Source organism: Pagrus pagrus (assembly GCF_965226575.1).
Source record: "Pagrus pagrus genome assembly, chromosome: 17".
NCBI lineage: Eukaryota > Metazoa > Chordata > Actinopteri > Spariformes > Sparidae > Pagrus > Pagrus pagrus.
The window spans coordinates 14,882,736-14,902,725 of record NC_140201.1 but is presented as its reverse complement, the minus strand read 5'-3'; the positions used below and the strand labels follow the sequence as shown (position 1 = coordinate 14,902,725).

The 19,990-nt window shown below is 43.2% G+C and overlaps 2 protein-coding genes across 2 annotated transcripts; one reads left to right on the top strand and one right to left on the bottom strand.

Annotated features, from left to right (window-relative positions):
- Positions 1–1,354: 1,354 nt before the first annotated feature.
- Positions 1,355–5,403, bottom strand: fabp3 (fatty acid binding protein 3, muscle and heart). The gene is made up of 4 exons (XM_084380385.1): positions 5,212–5,403; positions 3,042–3,214; positions 1,919–2,020; positions 1,355–1,824 (listed from the first exon to the last, which is right to left on the bottom strand). Exons 1-4 carry the CDS (start codon positions 5,282–5,284, stop codon positions 1,771–1,773), a joined length of 402 nt encoding a protein of 133 aa, XP_084236511.1. The 5' UTR covers positions 5,285–5,403; the 3' UTR covers positions 1,355–1,770.
- A 7,615-nt stretch (positions 5,404–13,018) lies between these two features.
- Positions 13,019–19,650, top strand: dclk3 (doublecortin-like kinase 3). Its single transcript, XM_084380384.1, has 7 exons — positions 13,019–13,255; positions 14,466–14,677; positions 15,202–15,333; positions 16,047–17,252; positions 17,774–17,906; positions 18,012–18,179; positions 18,269–19,650. Exons 1-7 carry the CDS (start codon positions 13,186–13,188, stop codon positions 19,003–19,005), a joined length of 2,658 nt encoding a protein of 885 aa, XP_084236510.1. The 5' UTR covers positions 13,019–13,185; the 3' UTR covers positions 19,006–19,650.
- Positions 19,651–19,990: the final 340 nt, after the last annotated feature.

Below are 19,990 nucleotides of genomic sequence, written 5' to 3'. Positions count from 1 at the left end.
AGTTTCCAAGCCACTTGCAGGATTGTGGAGGAATAGATTGTTTCCAGCTGTGGTGGTTTGACACGACTGGCAGTGAACTCCAGTTCAGTCCAGTCTCAGGACTCCTCTTCATTTTTCTTACATTCTGCTTTGTCTTGCTTGCAGACAGATGTACAACATGAATCTGATATTTAACATGATCCCGAGCCCCTCCACAGCCACAATTGTGAGTTTGTGTCAGTACTTTACACATAATTTGAATACAACAAAAACAATCGAGAATCGTTAAACTTGTCCAACTTGTATTTGATTGGGCTCTTGGGGATCTGGGTTTTTTCCATACAGGATATCCTTGAAATACATAAAATGTCTCCCTCATTCCATAAGAGAACAACCAGTTTATCTCGTAAATCTTGCAAATCTTGGAAAGTTGCAGGCTTTTAAACCCTGTGTGGGTGTGTCCTTACAGAGTCGTCAAGGTCACAGAGCTAGCATGGACTCCGCAAGTTTGTGCAGTGCTCCCATAAATGATCACTGGGGTTGAGGTCAGGTGTCTGTGGAGGAAAGTCCATGACAGTCAGGACTCCATGGTCTTCTTTGGTCTTCAAACATTTAAGTCCGTAACTTCTCATTAAAGCAAAAGGGGGGCATACCAAATTTTTCAAAATTTTTCAAAGATTCAACTTGCCACTGAAATTGTTAAACCGATATTATTATTTGTTATAGGGGAAAAAATAAATAGAAGAAGAAGGCTATATGTATAATGTTTATGTTTGCAGTATGTATGGTTCATCTTTTCTCGTGGCCATTTCAGTTCAGAGTTATTTGTGGAGGTGATTGTATAAAGTGGCCTGATCGTTCTGCGCCCTTTCACCCCGTCACCCTGCCTCCAGTTGGCAGCCCGTCGCTAACACATGACATCAGTGCTCTACGGGAGGGAATGATCCAAAATTAGAAAGCCTGCAGGCACAACTAATGTACGAAGTACAGAACATAAGGGTACCAGCACACCTAGTACAAGCTTTGACAAAACTTTCCCCTCACCTAGCCAGGGCAAAGGCAACATATACACTCATCTACACACACACACAGGAACAGGAGCTATAATTAACCTTCCTGTGAATCTCTGTAAAACTAGCTGTGATGGAAACTGTGGTCACACTCTTTGGATCTGCTGTTTTCATTGGGGCACAATTAACAATGGCTCAGAGTGGAGTACTTTAAGGACACTCAGAATTCTGAATTCACAACAGCAACTCATATTTTTACTGTGAAATGTGAAATTTGCGCTGAAGGCATGTCTTTAGGAGAAACCTTTTCCTGTAGTGAGTACAATTCATGTAAGTGGACCAACCAATATGAAAAAACACACGCATTTTCATTGTTTTACCACTTTGTCTAACAGTGTAGACACTTTTATTTTCATTTTTCCACGTCTCAAAAGGCAAACTTTTAAATTCAAACACTTGTCCAAGTTTATCATAGGCACCATGCATAACAAATCTTCTAAAATACAAAAAAAAAATACGCAAAACCTGCAATTTTTGAGACAAAAACAACAAATCATTGGAATTTATTCAGTGTTTCTTACAGTAGAAGGAACATCAGTATAAAGAGAGGGACAGGCAGAAAGGGGAGGTCACAGTCATCAGTAATGTTAATACTGAGTGTACAGTATGAAGAGACGTCGAGAGGTTTGCTCGGCCTGGGTTGAGGTGGTGTTAGGAGTTTTAGGATGCAGGGCTTTGGCTGATGCAAGTAGATGCTGCAGGGAGGGTTCAGTGTTGGGTTTTACTCTGCCCTCTCGTAGTGACGTGTGCAAACGACTTCTCCGAGTTTGAGCGTCTGTGATGGAAACAGACAGAGATATTAAAACACCGCCAACACACACACACACACATACAGATAATAAATGGATCCATTTTGTGGGAGTGCTGACCAGTGTGAGCGCGTTGCCGTTGACTTCCCGGACCAGACTGGTCTCTTTGCCGTCCCACTTCTGTATGTGCACCAGCTTTCCATCATCTACTGTTACAACGGACTGCAGAGACAGAGAGACAAACATGGAGTTTATTACATCCAAGTGTACATACATGATCATAACACATGTAACGTTAGCTGGACAACAGCCTTTTTGGTTGCAAGTCACAATTATAATATTAAGGCTAAAACATAGTGTAACAATAGCACAAGTAGATAAGAGCTGTAAAGTCAGTAAAATGACTCAGTAATCTTAGTTAGTCCACGTCAGTATCTCTTTATGGTTTGCTAACAGTAGCTAACATTAGCCACCACAAGCTTCTGCTCAAACCGGACCAAATCAGGTTGTGGCAGCAAAACTGACCATATTAAATTGATTAATGAGGTGTTTATTGTTTCGCACAAGTGTACCTTTTTATTCGTTCTTTGAAAAAACCCACATTTTTTCACTTTAAAGCATCAGTAGGCTAATAATGATCCACAAGCCTTAAATGAAATGTAACAATCTAACAGGGCAAAGTCATTTTTGGCTACTTTTGATACTTAGGTCCTCGCAAAATGTCTTTTTAAAGTTACTTTGCATCTGCCCTGAACAAAATTTGTCTTGAAGAGCTTTGACTGGACTGAGAGATGATTTGACTCCCAATGAGCCAGTGAAAGGATGTTTCCAGTCTATTGCTGCTGGCTAAATGTCCATCCTGTGACACTTTGTCTTTGAAATCTGTCTACTCCTCTGTGCGCCTAAACCACAGCTAATTACTTTGACCCTTCAAATTAGAAGAAGCTAAAATTTATGTCTTAGGTCTTATTTTATGGTCTCTGACGCTCACCTCTAACCCCTGACCTCTCTGACCTGCGTCCTCATGTTCACATTCAAGTCGACTTTGATGCACCACAGTTGTTTGTTTGGCCATCAATCATCCTCATGACCTATGGATACTTTTTATTAGGTTTTATTTAGGTGTATAGTACATTTCGAGCCACCAGAGAGACATTTTAACCCTCTTCATCAAAGAGTCAACCTTGTTGAAGTATGAGGTTTTGGCATTTCTCGATGAGCAATCTGACATCTAACCTCTCACCTTAACCTTCCTGTCATCAGCGGTGGTTTCGTCAAACTCCTCTCCCAGCTTGAAGGAGATCTCTGTGTTCTTGAGGGAGCTCTGGGTCTTCACCGTCACCGTGTCGCCTTCCACTGAGATGAGAGTGGTGGGCTTGGTCAAGGAGCCCATCTTACGTACAGCGAAGTTCACACCTGGAGAAAACAAAGACACAAAGGTAATGTAATTAACCGCTTGATACACAGAGAAAATAAACAGCGGCTCTGTGTGGTTTTAAAGCTCAATCAATAGATTGATGGAACAAACTGACCACGCCTTCGCTCAGCTGTGTTTAGGCATAAATGTGCGTTAGGCTAAATACTTATATCAGCAAGCAACACGCAAATTAGGAGTAAACACACAATGTGCTCCTGAGGCATAAAACAACGTATCGGACTAATTACAAGTTGTCACCAAATTCATGACACTTGAATGGCTGCATCAGATTTCACGGCAATCCACCAAACAGATGTCGATATATTTGACAGGAGAAGACTTGGACCTGCTGGTGGCACTAAATCAGATGTTAATGGTGCAGTATTTGAGAATTGGCCAGCTGTTGAATATACCCCAAGTAAGTAACAAGTAGGGGGCAGCATTTCACCAGAGTAACCGCACACTGCTGCTAGCTGTATCTGCCATTAGCTAGTTAGCTCAGCCAATAGCTAGTTAGCTCAGTTAGCCATGTGGCTAACAGTTATATCGGCTGACCTGTGTATGCGTGGACTGTGAGTTCAGAGTGTTGGTGTTCTGTCCAAAACAATTCACCATAATGAAAAAAAAACAAAAAACGCTATCATTTGTAAAGTAAATATTTCCAAATATTAAGTGGTGTATTTTTAGACAACAGTACTCGTGCATTTGCCCTTTAGGTCTCCTTCAACCTGACACACTCCCTAATCTCTATTTGTCGACTGCCCAAACATGCAGCGTGTTCTGTAAACGCTGCAGGGTCCCATTGACCCGACTGCCTGTCTGGACACGTATGTGTCCAAATGATTAATGCCCTTCCTTTTAGCTTGTGTTCGTAAGGGTTCAAGAGAGTTCATTTCATTGGGTAAAAGTGACTCACACCCTTATTTGCTACCAAAGCAGGAATCATTTCTTTTTTTTTCCAGGCTGACAATCCGGTTAAACTCCCGGAGCTACTACAGATACTTTCCCACATTCAAAAGCAACAAAAAGTCACTTTGTGTGTGTGTGTGTGTGTGTGTGTGTGTGTGTGTGTGTGTGAGTCTGTGTAACGCCTCATTGATCAAGAGGGCTGGGGTTAGAGGTTGAAGGGTCTCTGGTTTCTATGGTGACCAGAGCAGACAGAGCGATGTTAAAATGGCTCTGGGGTCATGAATCTTTCATACACAAACACACACACACACACAGCCTCACAAAGTCAAAGGGTTTAGTATCATTCTTCACGGTTGTAAAAGCCTGAGCACCTGCCCACATCACACACACACACACACACACCCCACTGTGAGTGAGTGAGTGAGTGAGTGAGTGTGTGTGTGTGTGTGTGTGAGTGATATTTTGAACCCCACTTTATCTGCACTCTCTCGTCCCTTTAGCTCCTCAATATTCAACTCCTCCCACGGCCTCAGACAATGAACAGCTTTCACCGAAGGTCACCCACATTACACTCAAGTGTGTGTGTGTGTGTGTGTGTGTGTGTGTGTGTGTGTGTGTGTGTGAGTGAATGCCAGTTGTTTGCCATTCAGAGTTTCTCACAGTGGGGTTGGGTTTTTTTCTCCACTCAACGACAGCCCCTCCCTTGTTTCCAGCACAGAGGCCATGCGGTCAACCACTCTTCCTCTTTTTCCTCCCCCTCTGGTTCCCATCTTCTCCCTTTTTCCTTCTTTCTTTCTCTTTCGATGACCCTCTTTCCTCCCTTCTCTCTTTACACTCTCCATCTTGGTTCCTCCCTTACTTACCCATTCATTGTCTCCCCTTATCTTTCTTTCTTTCTTTCTTTCTTCCCACAGCTGCATGAACAGTTTAAACACACCTTGAAGCAGCCTTTTATCTTACCTCAGCCCCTTTTCTGCACATGTGCCCACATGCAGCACTGCCAGCATCCTCTCCTGTTACACACGCATGCGCACACGCCCTCACAAAAACGTGAATTGTGCTGTACACACACAGGACACACACTCACCCAGCTCCTTCATGTAGTCGTCAAACTTCTCGCTCGTCTTGAGGTTCCATGTGCCAACGAAAGCTTCAGCCATGTCTGCGGCGGTGTGAAGGAATGAGGGACTGTGTGAGGGTGTGTGTGAATGAGAGAGGGACTGCAGAGTGAGGGAGCGACAGAACGAGAGAGGAGGGAGAGTGTAGTCAGCAGCACAAGCTGCGGCGTGATCCTACTGGCTGATTTATACCGGCTGTTCGTGATGTCATCAGGCTGTGCAATGAGTGCAGGGGAGGAGGAAGGAGGGGGAGGGGGGGTGACGTGAGGGATGGAGAGAGAGGCAGAGTGAGTGTGTGTGTGTTAGACTTGTTTTTACAGACACGACTAGCATGCAAGCGAAGCATGTTTAAATGTGGACTTACATGTTTTTGGTGTGTTTTGTTTGCTTTGTAGTTCAGTAGTGTAGTCATGTGGTGTAAGTGCACAGGTATTCAAATGGGGGGGGGGGGGGCATTTATACTATTAGTTATTAAAATGAGCTTGCATAGAAGACCCTAAATGTGTGTGATGTGGGTAAAAAGATAGTTAAAAGATGTCACCCCTCAGAGAAAACGAATAAATGCCCTCAAACCGGCCTTTTTGTGTTTTGATGTTGTGTCAAACAGCAAAATTAGGCTATCTCGGCTCCACAGTTGAGAGTCTTTGGGATCACAGACACAATCATGATCCCATCCAGGAATTTAGTGAAGGCCAGCAAGCGTAGAGAGTAAACTAGGGGGGTGAGGGGGCGCCTTTTCCCAAGCTTTGTCTGATGGGAGGCCTCAGACTCAGTTCTCAGACTTTGAAAACCCCTGGAGTCGAGTAGAGATCGACCCATATGTGATTTAATAATCAAGGAGACGATAGCCAATATTTGCAACTAACGTACATTTGCAGTAAAAATTTAAACATTGGTGTCATTACAATTTACTCAAGTACTGTACTTACGCTGGTTGACGTTGAAGTTTTCTTGCCTCGCTATCACGACACAATTTTGTCACCCAGGAAAAGGAAGGTTAGCTGACAACTAATTCCTATTAGAGACTGAATGATCGAATGAACCTTGAGACTCTGAGGAAAACAGAAATGTCAAGTTGTCTTTGCAAAAGCAGCGCTGTCAATAACAACTTGCAACCAATGACTCACTGAGTGAGTCAGAAAATTAATTAAGTTTACTGGCAATAACACAGGTCTCAATTATTGCAAAAATTATATATATCGTCATCCATAATCAGTCTATCCGTAGTATCGTGTACACATATGTGCTATTTTCTTACATTCTGAATTATTACTGCTGATTACTTTACTTGTTTACGGCCATATCAGCAAGGAATTTAAGAAACACACAGAGGATCAGAGAGAGCAACAGGCCACTGTGATGAAATCCACCCAAGCTTTAGAGAATAAAAGGCAGAGTAAAGAAAAGAGAGGGGGGAGGAGGAGGGTTGATGAACAAACCCCCCGCTGTCAGGGAGACAAGGAGAAGAAAAACAGATTGAGCCTGAGGGGAGGGGGGAGTCGGGGGAAGTGATTGATTTTTTCTAACATGGGGGGTTGAAGGTGGAGAAGAATGTCCTGATAGTCCTCGCTGCCCTTCTCCTTGCTTTGCTACTTTTAGCCTCTTCGCCTGCTTTTCCACCTGCTTTATTAGTGACTTTTACTGACCTGAACGTGGCCTGCCCCCGCACCGAGGTGACAAGCACTGTGTGTGTGTTTGTTGTGCGCACACATGTAAACACACAGGCACGTGATGGCAGAGTGAGCTGCTGTCGTGAGTGCCTAGATAAGGGTGTTAGCCTGGGGGCTGGGGAAATTACCACAGTGCTATTTAGCAATCATTCACACACACACACACACACACACACACACACACACACACACACACACACACACACAAACACGTTCTTGTTGTTTAGGAGGACATTGCACTTGATAAAGCTTGTGATATTTATATTTTTCTTGGTGTGGATCAGTATAAACTTACATATATATGAGTTAGAGAAGATAATCATGGTGGGAAAGAATTACATAACAGTGCATCAAAGGGACATAGGCTAGCTACAATCCTTTATTTGCCCTGAAAACCTTTTTCAGAGTCGTTTAAAAACAACATTTGAATCAAAATGGGACGTGGTCCCACACCAGGTGGGGATTGTTTGCTCATCAATGTGAATCATGTCTGTTAAGACCACACCTATACCAACGTCCCAATGAAGCAGAGGCGTGAGAGTGTTTTTACTTTTAATTTCTCAGTATAGAATAATTTAAACAATATAAACTTTGATTGTTGCGTATGTGATTCTGTTTATTGAATGTTATAGAGAAAAAAAGATTTAAATCAAAAATGTTATTAAAAAAAGTGATTTAAAACCAAATTTTAGTGGCTTAAATGCTAATAGTCCTTACTTGGGGCTGTCGGTGAGCACCTGTTGCTGTAGTATCCACAATTTCACCTATTTAGCATGGTTTCTCCATATTTTCCGCCTCTGCCTCTTCTCCAGTCCCACTCACAACTTTTTATCGGACATATTCTCGATTAGAAGAGGCTAAACCTGCTGGTTTATCATAACAACAGTTTCTATTTGTAGTTAGTTTTCCTTTTTAAATGAGAAGACAGACTTCTGCTCCCTGGTTGTATGGAGAGTCCACACAGGCATAGCATGTAGGAGCTAGTTGGACGTTAGCTGCAGTCTTTGCGGTGTGTTCAAGTGCAGCTTTTTGGACGAGAAGGAGGCAAAGTGAGTACAGTAAGCTTCTTTGATGTCGTTAAGTGTGTCTGGGCCCTAACATTCACTAGTAGCTGGGGAGCAGCTTTTTGTGGCCATCTGAGAGGTGACTGTTAACAGATTTATGAAAACTATGCTCAGACACACACTTTCACACCTTCATTAGGATACTGCATTCCCAATAGATGAGAAGACTGATACCACTCTCATGTCTAGACGGTAGATAATAAGCTACAGCCTGCAGCTGATTAGCTTAGCTCAGCGTTAAGACTGGAGTCAGGGGAAACAGCTCATTAACACAGTGCATATCATTTGTTTAATTTAAAGAGAGCTAAAGAGTAGGAATGACAAGTTGTGATTTTATGAGCGACTCTTTCTTGGCCTACTTCTTCAGCCAAGCTAACCAGCTGCCGGCTTCATATTTAGCCTACAGACATGAGAGCGGCATTATCTTCTCATGTATTTCCCAAATTGTCACACTTAACAGTTGAATTGAATTGATTAAGTATATTCTAAACTTAACCATCTGGCCATGTCTTCCTCAAAGAGTCCTTTGAAGAGTTAATGACGGGGACAGGCCAACACGTCTCATCTCATCTGCCATAAATTCCCTCCCTTATATTAAAATCTGCCCTCACACACGTAGACGTACTGGAGCACACACACAGCTGCATTCATTCCCAAGCACAAATGTCCACTTATCGTTGCTCTGTCTCACTGCTCTCTGACGAAATTTCCCCATGTGCAGATGGTCTGATGAGCTCTGGAAGTTGTGTAATAACAAACACACATTAAGGGATCAGGGGAACAAAAAGTCAATAACGAATGCTGTTACATCACATCACACCACGTTACACACCCTGTCCCACTGCCCTTGTCCTCCAGTCGCCTCCCTTCTGTCTTGTCTATTGGTGTGTCTAAACAGGCACATATGTGTGTGTGATGGAACGAATCGTTGGCGTGCACGGGTCTCCACATTTGACACTAACAGGTGTGAGAGAGACATATGGAAACACGGGGGGAGAGGAGGGAGAGAGGAGGTGAAAGGTCGGACTCATTGAGCTCTGGCCTCCAATATGTTCACAGGCTGTCTGTGAAGTGAAGTTTTTCAACATGTGTGTTTATTCTTATGCAATCTTATGATATAGTGCTCTGGGATGCCACTGTGGTCGTAACTCACATACATTTGGATTTTCTCTGGAAGCTTCAGACAAGAACACACCGTCCTCAAGACACGTTCATGGTGAAAGCTTTAGCTAAATAATAACCATACATCACGTGAACTAACTCGGATGAATGAGCAGTCACATGAGTGACGTTTTTGTCTTGTTTGTGCAGAATTTTCCTTCCTATTGAGTTGAACTTTGATCATTGTGTACATAACACAATCAATTTTTCAGGCTAGACTGCTGTTGATTTTGTTGACCTCAGAGGTGGTCATGTCCCCTATACTGTCCTGGTTAACCCTGCACAGCCTGTATTTGTCCTTAACACATGACTGTAAACAGGCGGGTATCTGTAAGTGTCTGTGTATTTAAGAGTATGTGAGTGCGTGTGTGTGTGTGTGTGTGTGTGTGTGTGAGAGAGAGAGTAAATACATTGAGCTGACATAAGCAGAAACCTGTCAGCCTGGAAAGCTGAACAGAGTTCAGTCCCAGAACAGCTAAAGGACAAGTGGGAACAGCCTAAACCGAGGAATGTTGATATATCTTCCAGCTTTTCTTGAGGCTTTCCTGCGCATCTGTGTGTGACTGTGTGAATAATATAACGATATAAGCATCTGGATGTCGCCACTCCCTTCTTTAACCTTCAGTCATTCGCTCTGCAGCCTTCCTGATCCAACTAGCACTTAAGCAGCTAGACAGAAAGTTAAATAAGACTTCTAAATGTGCGCTTGTGATTTATATTTTGTATAAGTTGTCCAGTTGTTCTGCAGCTGTTTTTCACAACAATCAAATGCTTCGTTCCATTTTTAAAAAAAATAATCTTTTATTGTTTCTTTCTGTACTGTTTATATGTTTAACTTATACCTCGTGTTTCATTGTACAACAACAGTCAGAGTGGAAGGCAAAGGACAGATTTCATTGGACAGGGAAACCTGTTTTTAACTCTGCATATGACAATAAACGCTTGGTAGCATTTGTTGGCACACACAGAACAACTGCAAAGTATAGTGTTTGTGTGTATTTTGTGTTACCTCCCTGCAGATGAGCCTAAGATTGCATAATTAGCTCTCTAAAGCCTCTGTTGGGCCAGCGGCAAGTTGGAGGGGGAAAAAAAAGAAAAACGTTGTCAGAGTCAAACCTGTATCATTACACTGAAAACCATAAAGGGATTTGACAACTTAATCTCAAAAACTACACTATGCTGTAGTGACAAGATAAATGGACTCATGTTTATGCAGGCGGGTAGTTCTTCCAGGGAACCACTTTGGACACACAGTATGTACACTTGCCTCCCCTGGTGCCCAGACCCTGGTAGTGCACAATTAGTATATTTGCCCCCTGGTTGTAACAGGCTCCTTATTGTTTTGGCAGTTTGATATTGCAACAAAAATATTACCACTATGATATTAGTTTTTGTTGCCAAAACAGAAACAGTTCTCTAAAAGTGCTGTAAAATCACATAATGACCCCCAAACAGCACATAATCAACATGAATCCACCAGGAGCCCAACTTAGTTTCACCATAATCTTAAAAAGATGCAATCTGTCTCCCCTCACCTCCTCTGAGTCTCACACTCTGTATTAAAGGTGTATGGCGCAGAAGAAAACACTCCTTAAACTATGATGGAAAAAAGAAATCAACGATTATGAACTAACACTATTCAGTACTTTTGTTTTCACACACACACACACACACACACACACACACACACACACACACACACACCGTTGAGTCTCAGTGTTGAGCACAGGATGAGAAGCCGGACTAGGAGTTTGTTGCTTCCTGATCCAATATTAACAGTATCCCTGGAGACAGAGCCGCGGGGGGCAGCGTATTAAAAGATCAACCGGACACTGTGTGTGTGTGTGTGTGTGTGTGTGTGTGTGTGTGTGTGAGAGGCACAGTATTGGATTCCATCAGTGAAACTATAGTAACTGCCCCTCAGAGTGGCGGTCCCTCGCCCCCCTCAGTCAGAGTGATTTTACACATAACTGTCTTCCAGTCACTGACATACAAAAGGCTCTGTGTGAGAAGTGAAGGTTTTGTTTTTTTATCCTTGACTAACTCTCCAGTTGACACAGAGACAGATTGTACAACAGCAGTAGCTATCATTGAGGACACAGTAGTGAAGATATGTCCTTCAGTGAAAAAGAGACTTTAACTTTGTCCCCACCTCTTTTTGAAATGACCAATTTTATCCCCATCACTTTTTAAAAGCATGATTAATTTAAAATGTGAGATATCACCAAGAAATGTTCACTAACAATTGAGATTAAATGAATTTGGATGAGTCATTACATAATTCATTTTATGTACTCTGACCTTGTACGATCCCTGCATCACATTGCCTAAAATCACCAGTCTGAAGACTGTAGAAGAAAGTTTATTCATCTGCACGCTAATGTTCTCACCACGTTTCAACAAAAAGTGATGCATTACATGGTCAAAACAGGGCTTCAACACCTAAGCCAGTGGTTCCTTTTAATCTTGTAAAAAAGAAGCATGTCTACTTGCTAGCCCCTGTCAGTGATTTTCAATGTGCACCAGTTAAATCCAGTTCAACAAAAGAGTGATTTTTGTTCCTAGTTTTATTAGAATGAAGCCTTGATGAAGTACAATTATTCACCAATTTACAAGAATAGAGCAAAGATTGGAGGAAAGCCTGTGGCAGAAATATGCAGTATTGTACAAAATAAAGTCATACTTGAGTAAAAGTAAAGATATCGTAGTAGTGGAGTACCTCAAAATTGTACTTAAGTGCAGCACTTGAGTAAATGTACTCAGTTACATTCCATCACTGACTGTAATCACCACTCTGTGGACTCACCCAGTGGGTCATTGGTTGAAAGTCACAAGTAATGGCCTTTCAACACAACTAAGTATGTCAAAATTGTAGAAGTGGCAACAGACAGCATTTCCCCCACTAGGTTTTGCAAGTGTTGTGATTGTTGGCACCGCCGTTGCAAAGACAACTTGACATTTCCATTTTCCTCAGAGTCACAAAAAACAACACACGACAAAACATAAGTTCATTCAATCATTCAGTGTATAATGAGTGAAGTGGACGTATAAAGTTGTAGAAAATGGAAATACTCAGTACCTCAAAGTATTTCAAAACTGTACTTAAATACAGTACTTGAGTATATGTAGTATGTTTCTTTCCATGACTGGAAATGTGTTTATCCACCAATCCACTACTGTTGATGTCAAAGCCCCTTCATTTCTTACATCCTCTACATTTGTTTGTTTTAGGTTGAATAGATGAACAAAGGAATAATATTGAATTGAATTAGGCCAATTGATCTGGCATTCACACATAGACCTACCTGGCAATGTGCTGATGGCTTTGACACCACTAAGAAAGTGAGAGAAACTGGTGCACTTGGTTTGTATTTGTCTTCTCCCAGGGGATGCAGATGCAGCGCCAGCGGTGCAGTTTGTGCCAACACACCAGACATCGACAAACTACAGAAGAAAGAGGAGCTGTTGTCATGTAAGAGCACAGCAACACATTAATGCAGCGGTAGGCTGTCGCTTTTCTAAAATAGTGTAATAAATGAAAAAATGTCCCAGAAACTTCTTCTCACTCACCTGGACCAGCCTCATCACCTTTATCTTAACAAGCTAGCTAAAACCAAACACTTCCGGTCAGAAAGTTCAAAATAAAGCCTCTTTGATGAGCTTCGCCAGGTTTCGACCATCCTAAAGTTCGCTGATAGGAGGAAATATCCGCTCTAATGCAGTTGAAGTAGATGGCAGCCACACATTTATTCAGAGAGCAAGAAACGCCACCCGCATGACGATATTCAGAGATTCAAAATACTTTATTTTGATGGCGAACCCGCTCCGCTTCCGGGTTTCCTCTCATCCGCCAGCCGTCCAGCTTGACGCGTATCCATGGCAACCGTTGTAGCTACAGGTCGGCTCATCTCACAGCGCGTCCCGTTACCTTCACTGGAGGCGAACAGAGGAGGACATCACGGCGGCAACTTATCGGGAGTTAAAAGTTAGCTGCTGAGGAATAAATGTCGCGGAGTTGTTTTAGTTCAGGTGGTTGTTTGGGAAAGTCATGACGCCCTCACAGAGAGCCCGCTATGGATGTGAGGCGGCGGCACGCAACGCTAAATGGAGGATTGCAGGTGAGTCAATGGTGGAAATGAATAGATTTTAATTAGAGTTAAAATATTTTGCATTTTATTATATTATACAACATTATTATAGTTTTGTCTTTTTTTATTGTTATTTTATTATTTATTATATTAAATTATATAATCATAATATTATGTATTATTTTATTGTTATTTTTATTACCTTTATTTATAATTTATAAGTAAAGTTTTGGTTCAGTTTTTATCAGTTTAATTATTATTTAGTTTTAGTTTTTATTATCATATGAGGGTATTTGTCAGGGGCAAGATTAAAAAGTTCAGAATAGTTATAACAATACAAACACAACACTTTGAATTTGTACTTTTTTTATGTGAGTGTAGTTAGTTTGGTAAATGTGCAATATTGTTTCAGTTATTATACTTCTTTCTTCTAAAGTCTAGTTTCTTTTTTTTTCTGGTTAACTAAAATGTTTTTCACACCTTTTAATTTTTAATTTAGTCAACTAACTGACACACAAAGACCCTCAAAGGTCCCAGGACCCAGGAGAAAAGGCTGATTCAGACTCCCGTGACCTGCCACAGCTGGCTCTTTATGAGATGTTTAAGCTGAAGGACATGGAGTTTTTCTGTGTCCACTGTGAAAAGCTTTTATTGTTAAGTGTGTGTGTGCTGTTGGTCACTCTCGGGGGGCCAGTGGTGTCTTGTTAAAGGGGGGCCTGGTCATGTTAGAGGTATAGGGGTCTTGTGTTTCTGTCTGTTGTTCTGCATTTGGAAACAAAACAAAAAAACAAACCCCCACTGACCGGACGGATAGCATCTCTGTGTCTCCCTCGGTGCCAGAAAGTGAAACGTCAAAGATGCTGTGTGTCTCTAATGCTTCATTAATCATGTAGATTCAGCTGAGCCCAAACCAGGTCAACCAAGCTTTTGTTAAGTTGTGTGTGGGTTTGCATGACTTAAGGAAGCCTGAATAATTCAACCGGTGGGGCAAGGTGCTTGAAGAATCTCGAATGGCCCTTTGCACTCCATGTGATGGAAAACACTCAAATCTCATCAGCCGGATTTGTTTTCACACAGACACACAGACACGCACACACAGAATGAGGAACTGGTGTTGTGTTACTTATGAGTTTCTCTTTGTACACAAGTCTAGAAGAAAACAATGGCGCCTGACGTCAGTGTTATTAAGCACACTTTCAATAATCTAGCTCTCGCTTTTCTGTCTTTGTCTCTGCTTCAGCTCCTCCAGTCCCCTTGTTGAAGCACGCAGGTGGGGCATCACAGCCATGGCCCATTCACCCCCATCCAAAGGGACAGGTCCACAGGTCCCACTTCCCTCTTCCTCCTCCTCCTCACATCCCTCTCTTCCACACACGGCATGCAGAGGAGAGCGCCGAGAGGCCCCGTCTGGTCACCATCGTCCGGCCCTGTGGTCAAAGCACGCTACGCAAGGTTGAACGCCGTATTAACCATTTCGCTGTAGCACTTAAGATAAAGTAGCATTCACAAAGGGTTTATAGACTAATAGCTTCATCAGTGGCTTATAAATCCTTTACTTATACTTCATAGATTAGTTATAAAGTCTTAATAAGGACAACGCTTGGGTTAAGAGGTTGTGAAAAATCCTTACATATAAATGTTTGTAGCTATAAATGTTAATATTTTGTTAGTACATTGATTTTGGTAAAGGTGCTTTTCCATTTGACAGTCCATCAGAGCCGTTTTACTGATGAACTAAAGAGTCAAAAAGACCCGTAAACCAGGCAAAGAGACTTTCACAACCTGGTAACCCAAATGTTCTTCTCATTTACAGCTGACAATAGACCCATTAAACATGAGTAAATGATTTATTAAGCCATCATTAAAGCCACTGGTTACAGTTTACAAAGCTATATAAAGGGTTCCTTATTAGAAAAAGGGAAACTCAGTTGTTAACAGCTGCAATTTCTTAACTGTCGTGTTTCTTTGTTTTCAAGGTAACTGTCCTGTTGAACCGTAGGGGTGTGGTGTCCTTCGAGCAACTGCTACTCGATATCTCCGAGGCGTTGGGGTTTCCTCGCTGGCACAGAGCCAGGGTCACACGCCTATACACGACCCACGCACGAGAGGTGAGGCTCAACCGCCGCCACATTAACCTGCTCGGGAGCGCCGAGGTGAAAAATGCTCTAATGGGCCTTGATTAACTCCTCCCACATTTCTCCCACGTCCTCTGCAATTTGTTCAGTGATTTCCATGCTGAAATGCGACCAGGCCTCAGGTTTGCTAATGTATAAAACAAAAATAATGAAGGTCTTGACATATTTTTCCATAGAGTCCCTCTTTATGACAGAGCCACAAGATTAGGCAATAAAGTGGGAGACACCTTAAGGCTGTTTTCATGTAACTGGTCAGTTAAACTGGCTCAAACAAGTTGACACACGGTGGCTTTCAAGGCTCCTGAAGTTATGGGGCCCCAGGGAATAATCCCACTTTGTCCCACTCTGCCCAGTTGGTATTCCCGTGTTGGGCTTACCACACCTAATGCATTGATCTTCAGCTGACACCTGTCTATTGAGTGGGGCGATTAAATGAATTTGAGCAACGTATCGTGAATGATATCGTGAGTAACTCTGTGATCACCACCCCTCTTTAGAAATGTTATGTTCCCAAATTGCATGCAATGATGCTAAAAGCTCCTAAATGATGATCCTTAATATCAAGTAAAGTCGCTCTCTCCTAGAGGCACCTCTCTCTCTGCTGTCATACTGCTCCACAAAAAAATTGTAAGGGCCCTCAGTCATCCTGATCCGTCTTAAATTATCATTTTATTTCCCCTTCATAGGTGAAAGGGGTTTGTGATTTCTTCCGAGGTGAGGTGGCCTTCCTGGCGCTGGGGAAGGCTCGTCCAGACCTGAGCGGTGTGCAGGAGGCTCTGGAGGAGCTGTTTCCAGAACATTCCCATTACCGGGCTGACGCTCTGCGGGCCTGGGAGAAAAGACTTCGTCCAGTGCCGGATAAAGCAGCTAAGGCCGACAGCGGATACAGCGAGGGGACGGACAGCAGCGAGACAAACCAAGAGACACACCAGGACACAAATACACACATCAAAAATCATAATAATACACATTCGCCTCACCATATAGACACACTCCAGCCTGAGAATTGTGACTCAGATGCTCAAAAGTGTCATAAAAAGAGCAGAAAACCTGCTCACCTGCCCAACCACCTGCAGAGACTGCGTGTGAGGGGCAGGGTCAGAGAGCGACAGCCTTCTGTCATCGGTCCGTTTAAACATGAGGAAGGTCTCCGAGAAGCAGACATACCCTCTCCTACACTGTGTGAAAACTGTTTAGTGAGGAGAGTTAAACATCAGGGTCCAGAGGGGGTCAATCCACTGTCGGGGAGGGCCCCGCTTCCTCCTGTGTCGAGGAAGCAGAAAGGAAGTCCTTACACAGAACAGGAAGTAAGAAAAGTGCACGTTCACATCAGCCCTCCACCTCCTCCACCAATCAGCAGAGAGGAGGAGAAGAGTGTAGCCCAGATACAACTTTCAGATCCACCTCCAGATGTGGGTCAAATACACAAGGACACACAGCAGAGGACGACCTTTGACCTTCCCTCAGGTGGCAGCGATGTCACTCTGGCAGACATCGAGCGCTGCTATGAAATCGGACGGTTGGTCGGAGACGGCAACTTTGCAGTAGTGCGAGAGTGTCATCGTCGTGACAATGAACAAGCCCTCGCCGTGAAGATCATTGAGCGCTCCAAGCTGATTGGTCGAGAACACATGATGCAGAACGAGCTGAGCCTCCTGGGTAGCCTATGTCACCCCCGTATAGTGCGGCTGTTTGCGCACCACCACACGCACACTCACTCCTACCTGGTGATGGAGCTGGTGAGCGGGGGGGATCTGTTTGAGGCCATCAGTGAGAGGGGGAAGTTTTCAGAGGCGGAGGCAGGACTGATGGTGTCGGACGTGAGCGAAGCACTGAACTACATCCACTGCAGAAGTATCGTCCACCGAGATCTCAAACCAGAAAACCTGCTGGTGAGGTTTCAGAATGAGTCTGTGATTGTTTATAAAAAGTTTAGACATTTTTTGTATTGCCACTAGGGGGTGCTATAGTTAGAAGTTGAATTATATGAGTATTGGCTTCAATGTGTAGAAAGCAAAATGATCCTTTGCCAGTTAATTTTCTTGTCTAATGATATCCTGCTACATAAATGGACTTCCGTAGTTGGATCCAACGTTCTGACTACCTGCATAATATGTCGCTCTGCCCAACATGTGCAGATTATGAAACGAAAGTAATAATAAGAGATCCTACACAGGCCTATTTAAAGAGCACTCACAAAAAAATAAAACAGCAGAAGCAGCGATTCATATTATGATTTTCTTTTCTTCTAGACCTTTTTTAAAGTACTCTGTCAAACTGTGCCACACAGCATTCAGGTGCAAGTATTCAGGCGCCCTTGAAGGCATTTGAATAAAAAAAAATATGATCTCAACTCTGCCTCTGTGCATAACTCCGTTTCTGTCTGTATCTTGTTTTTCTTGTTCTCTCTCAGATAGAGCGTGTAGCCGCTGGCATCTGTAGACTGAAGCTGGGAGACTTTGGCCTTGCCATGGTTGTGACTGAACCAGTCTTCACCATATGTGGCACACCCACATATGTAGCCCCAGAGATTCTCTGCGAGACAGGTTAGTGCTGTTTGCTTCGCATCTGTATTTGCATCACTAAATATGAGTGTTGCTTGTTTGAAAACTCTTCCTGTAATATTTCCTTGTTTGGGTTTGATCCAACAGGTTATGGTGTTGCAGTTGATGTATGGGCTCTGGGTGTTATTCTCTACATCCTGCTGTGTGGATTCCCTCCATTTCGCAGTCGGGATCGGGACCAGGAGGAGCTGTTTCAGCTAATAAAACAGGGACAAGTCCACTTCCTGTCCCCCTACTGGGACCCCATCTCAGACGGTGACAAGATAAATTCTGTACAAATTCCCATATTTAAGAAGATGAATAAATAACCGGTTTCTTATTCTGTTGTGTGTGTTTGCGTGCAGAAGCCAGAGGTCTTGTCAGAGCTCTGCTTCAGTCGGATCCCACATTGAGGCTGAACGCGGAGCAGACCCTGCTCAATCCCTGGGTGAAGGCTATGGCATCAACCTGCAGCCAGAGGGAGCTCACAGACAAAACTCACAGGAGCACAGCAGATACTGGGGCAAAACCAGACACAGTCCAGGGACATGCCCAGACTAATGCAGCAGAAGTGATGACCGAGAAAACACCAGGACACAGGAGTGACCAGGGAGAAATCAGTCATAAAGAGCTCAGCAGACATGAGATGAACACAGGACGAGGACAACATGAGGAGAGACCACCACAGCAACAGTCTAAAGACACAATTACAGTTCAGACTTCACAGATAAAAGTGCACACACCTTCAGGGGCCACACCTACAGACAGACAGACAGGATCTAAGTTGTCAAACACAGACTATAAACCAGGCAGTCCAGCCAGTCTGGGTGTCGGTCTCAATCCCCCCCGTGACCCTGCAGCCGAAACTGACCCTCCACCTCAGATTAAGACACAATCAAAACAAAACAGCCAACAACCATCAACTCCATATTCCCAAGAAAACACAGCAGGTCACGCAACGCAACATCACCCATCCTCCAAACCGGCAGCAGCTTCTTCATCACACAACCCCACCACAGCCACCAACCAAAACCAACCAGCCGAAACCCATTACGAGCCGAACATTCACACCACCATCACCCAACCACCAACACAATCTTGACCTCACTGTCAATCTCCTGCGTGATTAGATCAGACTCTTCACTTTCATTGTTCCGGACAATACAGCTGATTGCTCTGCGGCTGAATCCTTGAATGACCTGCAGATGATGTGATTTACTCTCCCGGGGTTGAATAGGTTGTGATTAATGAGGCTAGATAAATCTCATAAATTGTGTAATCCATGTATCCTGAAATGTATCATGACATGTTGTGTAATGACCGAGGAACGTGTCAGTGTGGGATTACAAGAGCACGACTGTGACCACCAGTTGATCGAGTAGGACTCGGATCTGAACACATTTGCAGTTTGTCATTGTTTCGAATGTTGTGGCGTAATCAAGGAAATACTTTTTAGTACATTTGTGAAGTGCTTCTGTTTTGTTTTTTTCTATTTTGGTCTGCAAACCATGTTGAGCTCTGAGGATGTTATTGTATCTGCCACTACTAGTGGTGGCTATTTTTGATCGCTCGTGTGACGACACACTGACCCATCCTCTTTTTATATTCCTAGAAGTCTGTGCTAGTATCATTTATCTGGCAGCGTTTGTTTACTTTACAAGCATAAACTTAAATAACCTGTACCAAGAACTTTTTTTATTCAAGTCCTGGTTAAAGTTTGCCATATTTACTAAACTCTTCAACGCCATACGTGTTTCTTGTCTGAATTTTCTACTGTTGATTTTAATTTGTAGTCCTGATTCATGGCACTGTAACTGTTTGACTAACAGCCAGTGCATTTGCAATCTGCATCAACATTTGGACAAATGGATGTGTCCAGTGGCACACAGGACACAGTGTGACCACATACAGCTCCTGGGTAAACCGCGTGTGCATAGCTGAGGGTGGTATGGCTCTCTTGCCATTCCACACAGACCAAATAAGGCATATCTGTCCGTCCAATGGGAGTGGTTAGTCCTGTCCCTCCCGACTGCGGACAGCTGACACTCTGACATCCTGCCCCACCTACCCTAAAGCACTCACACACA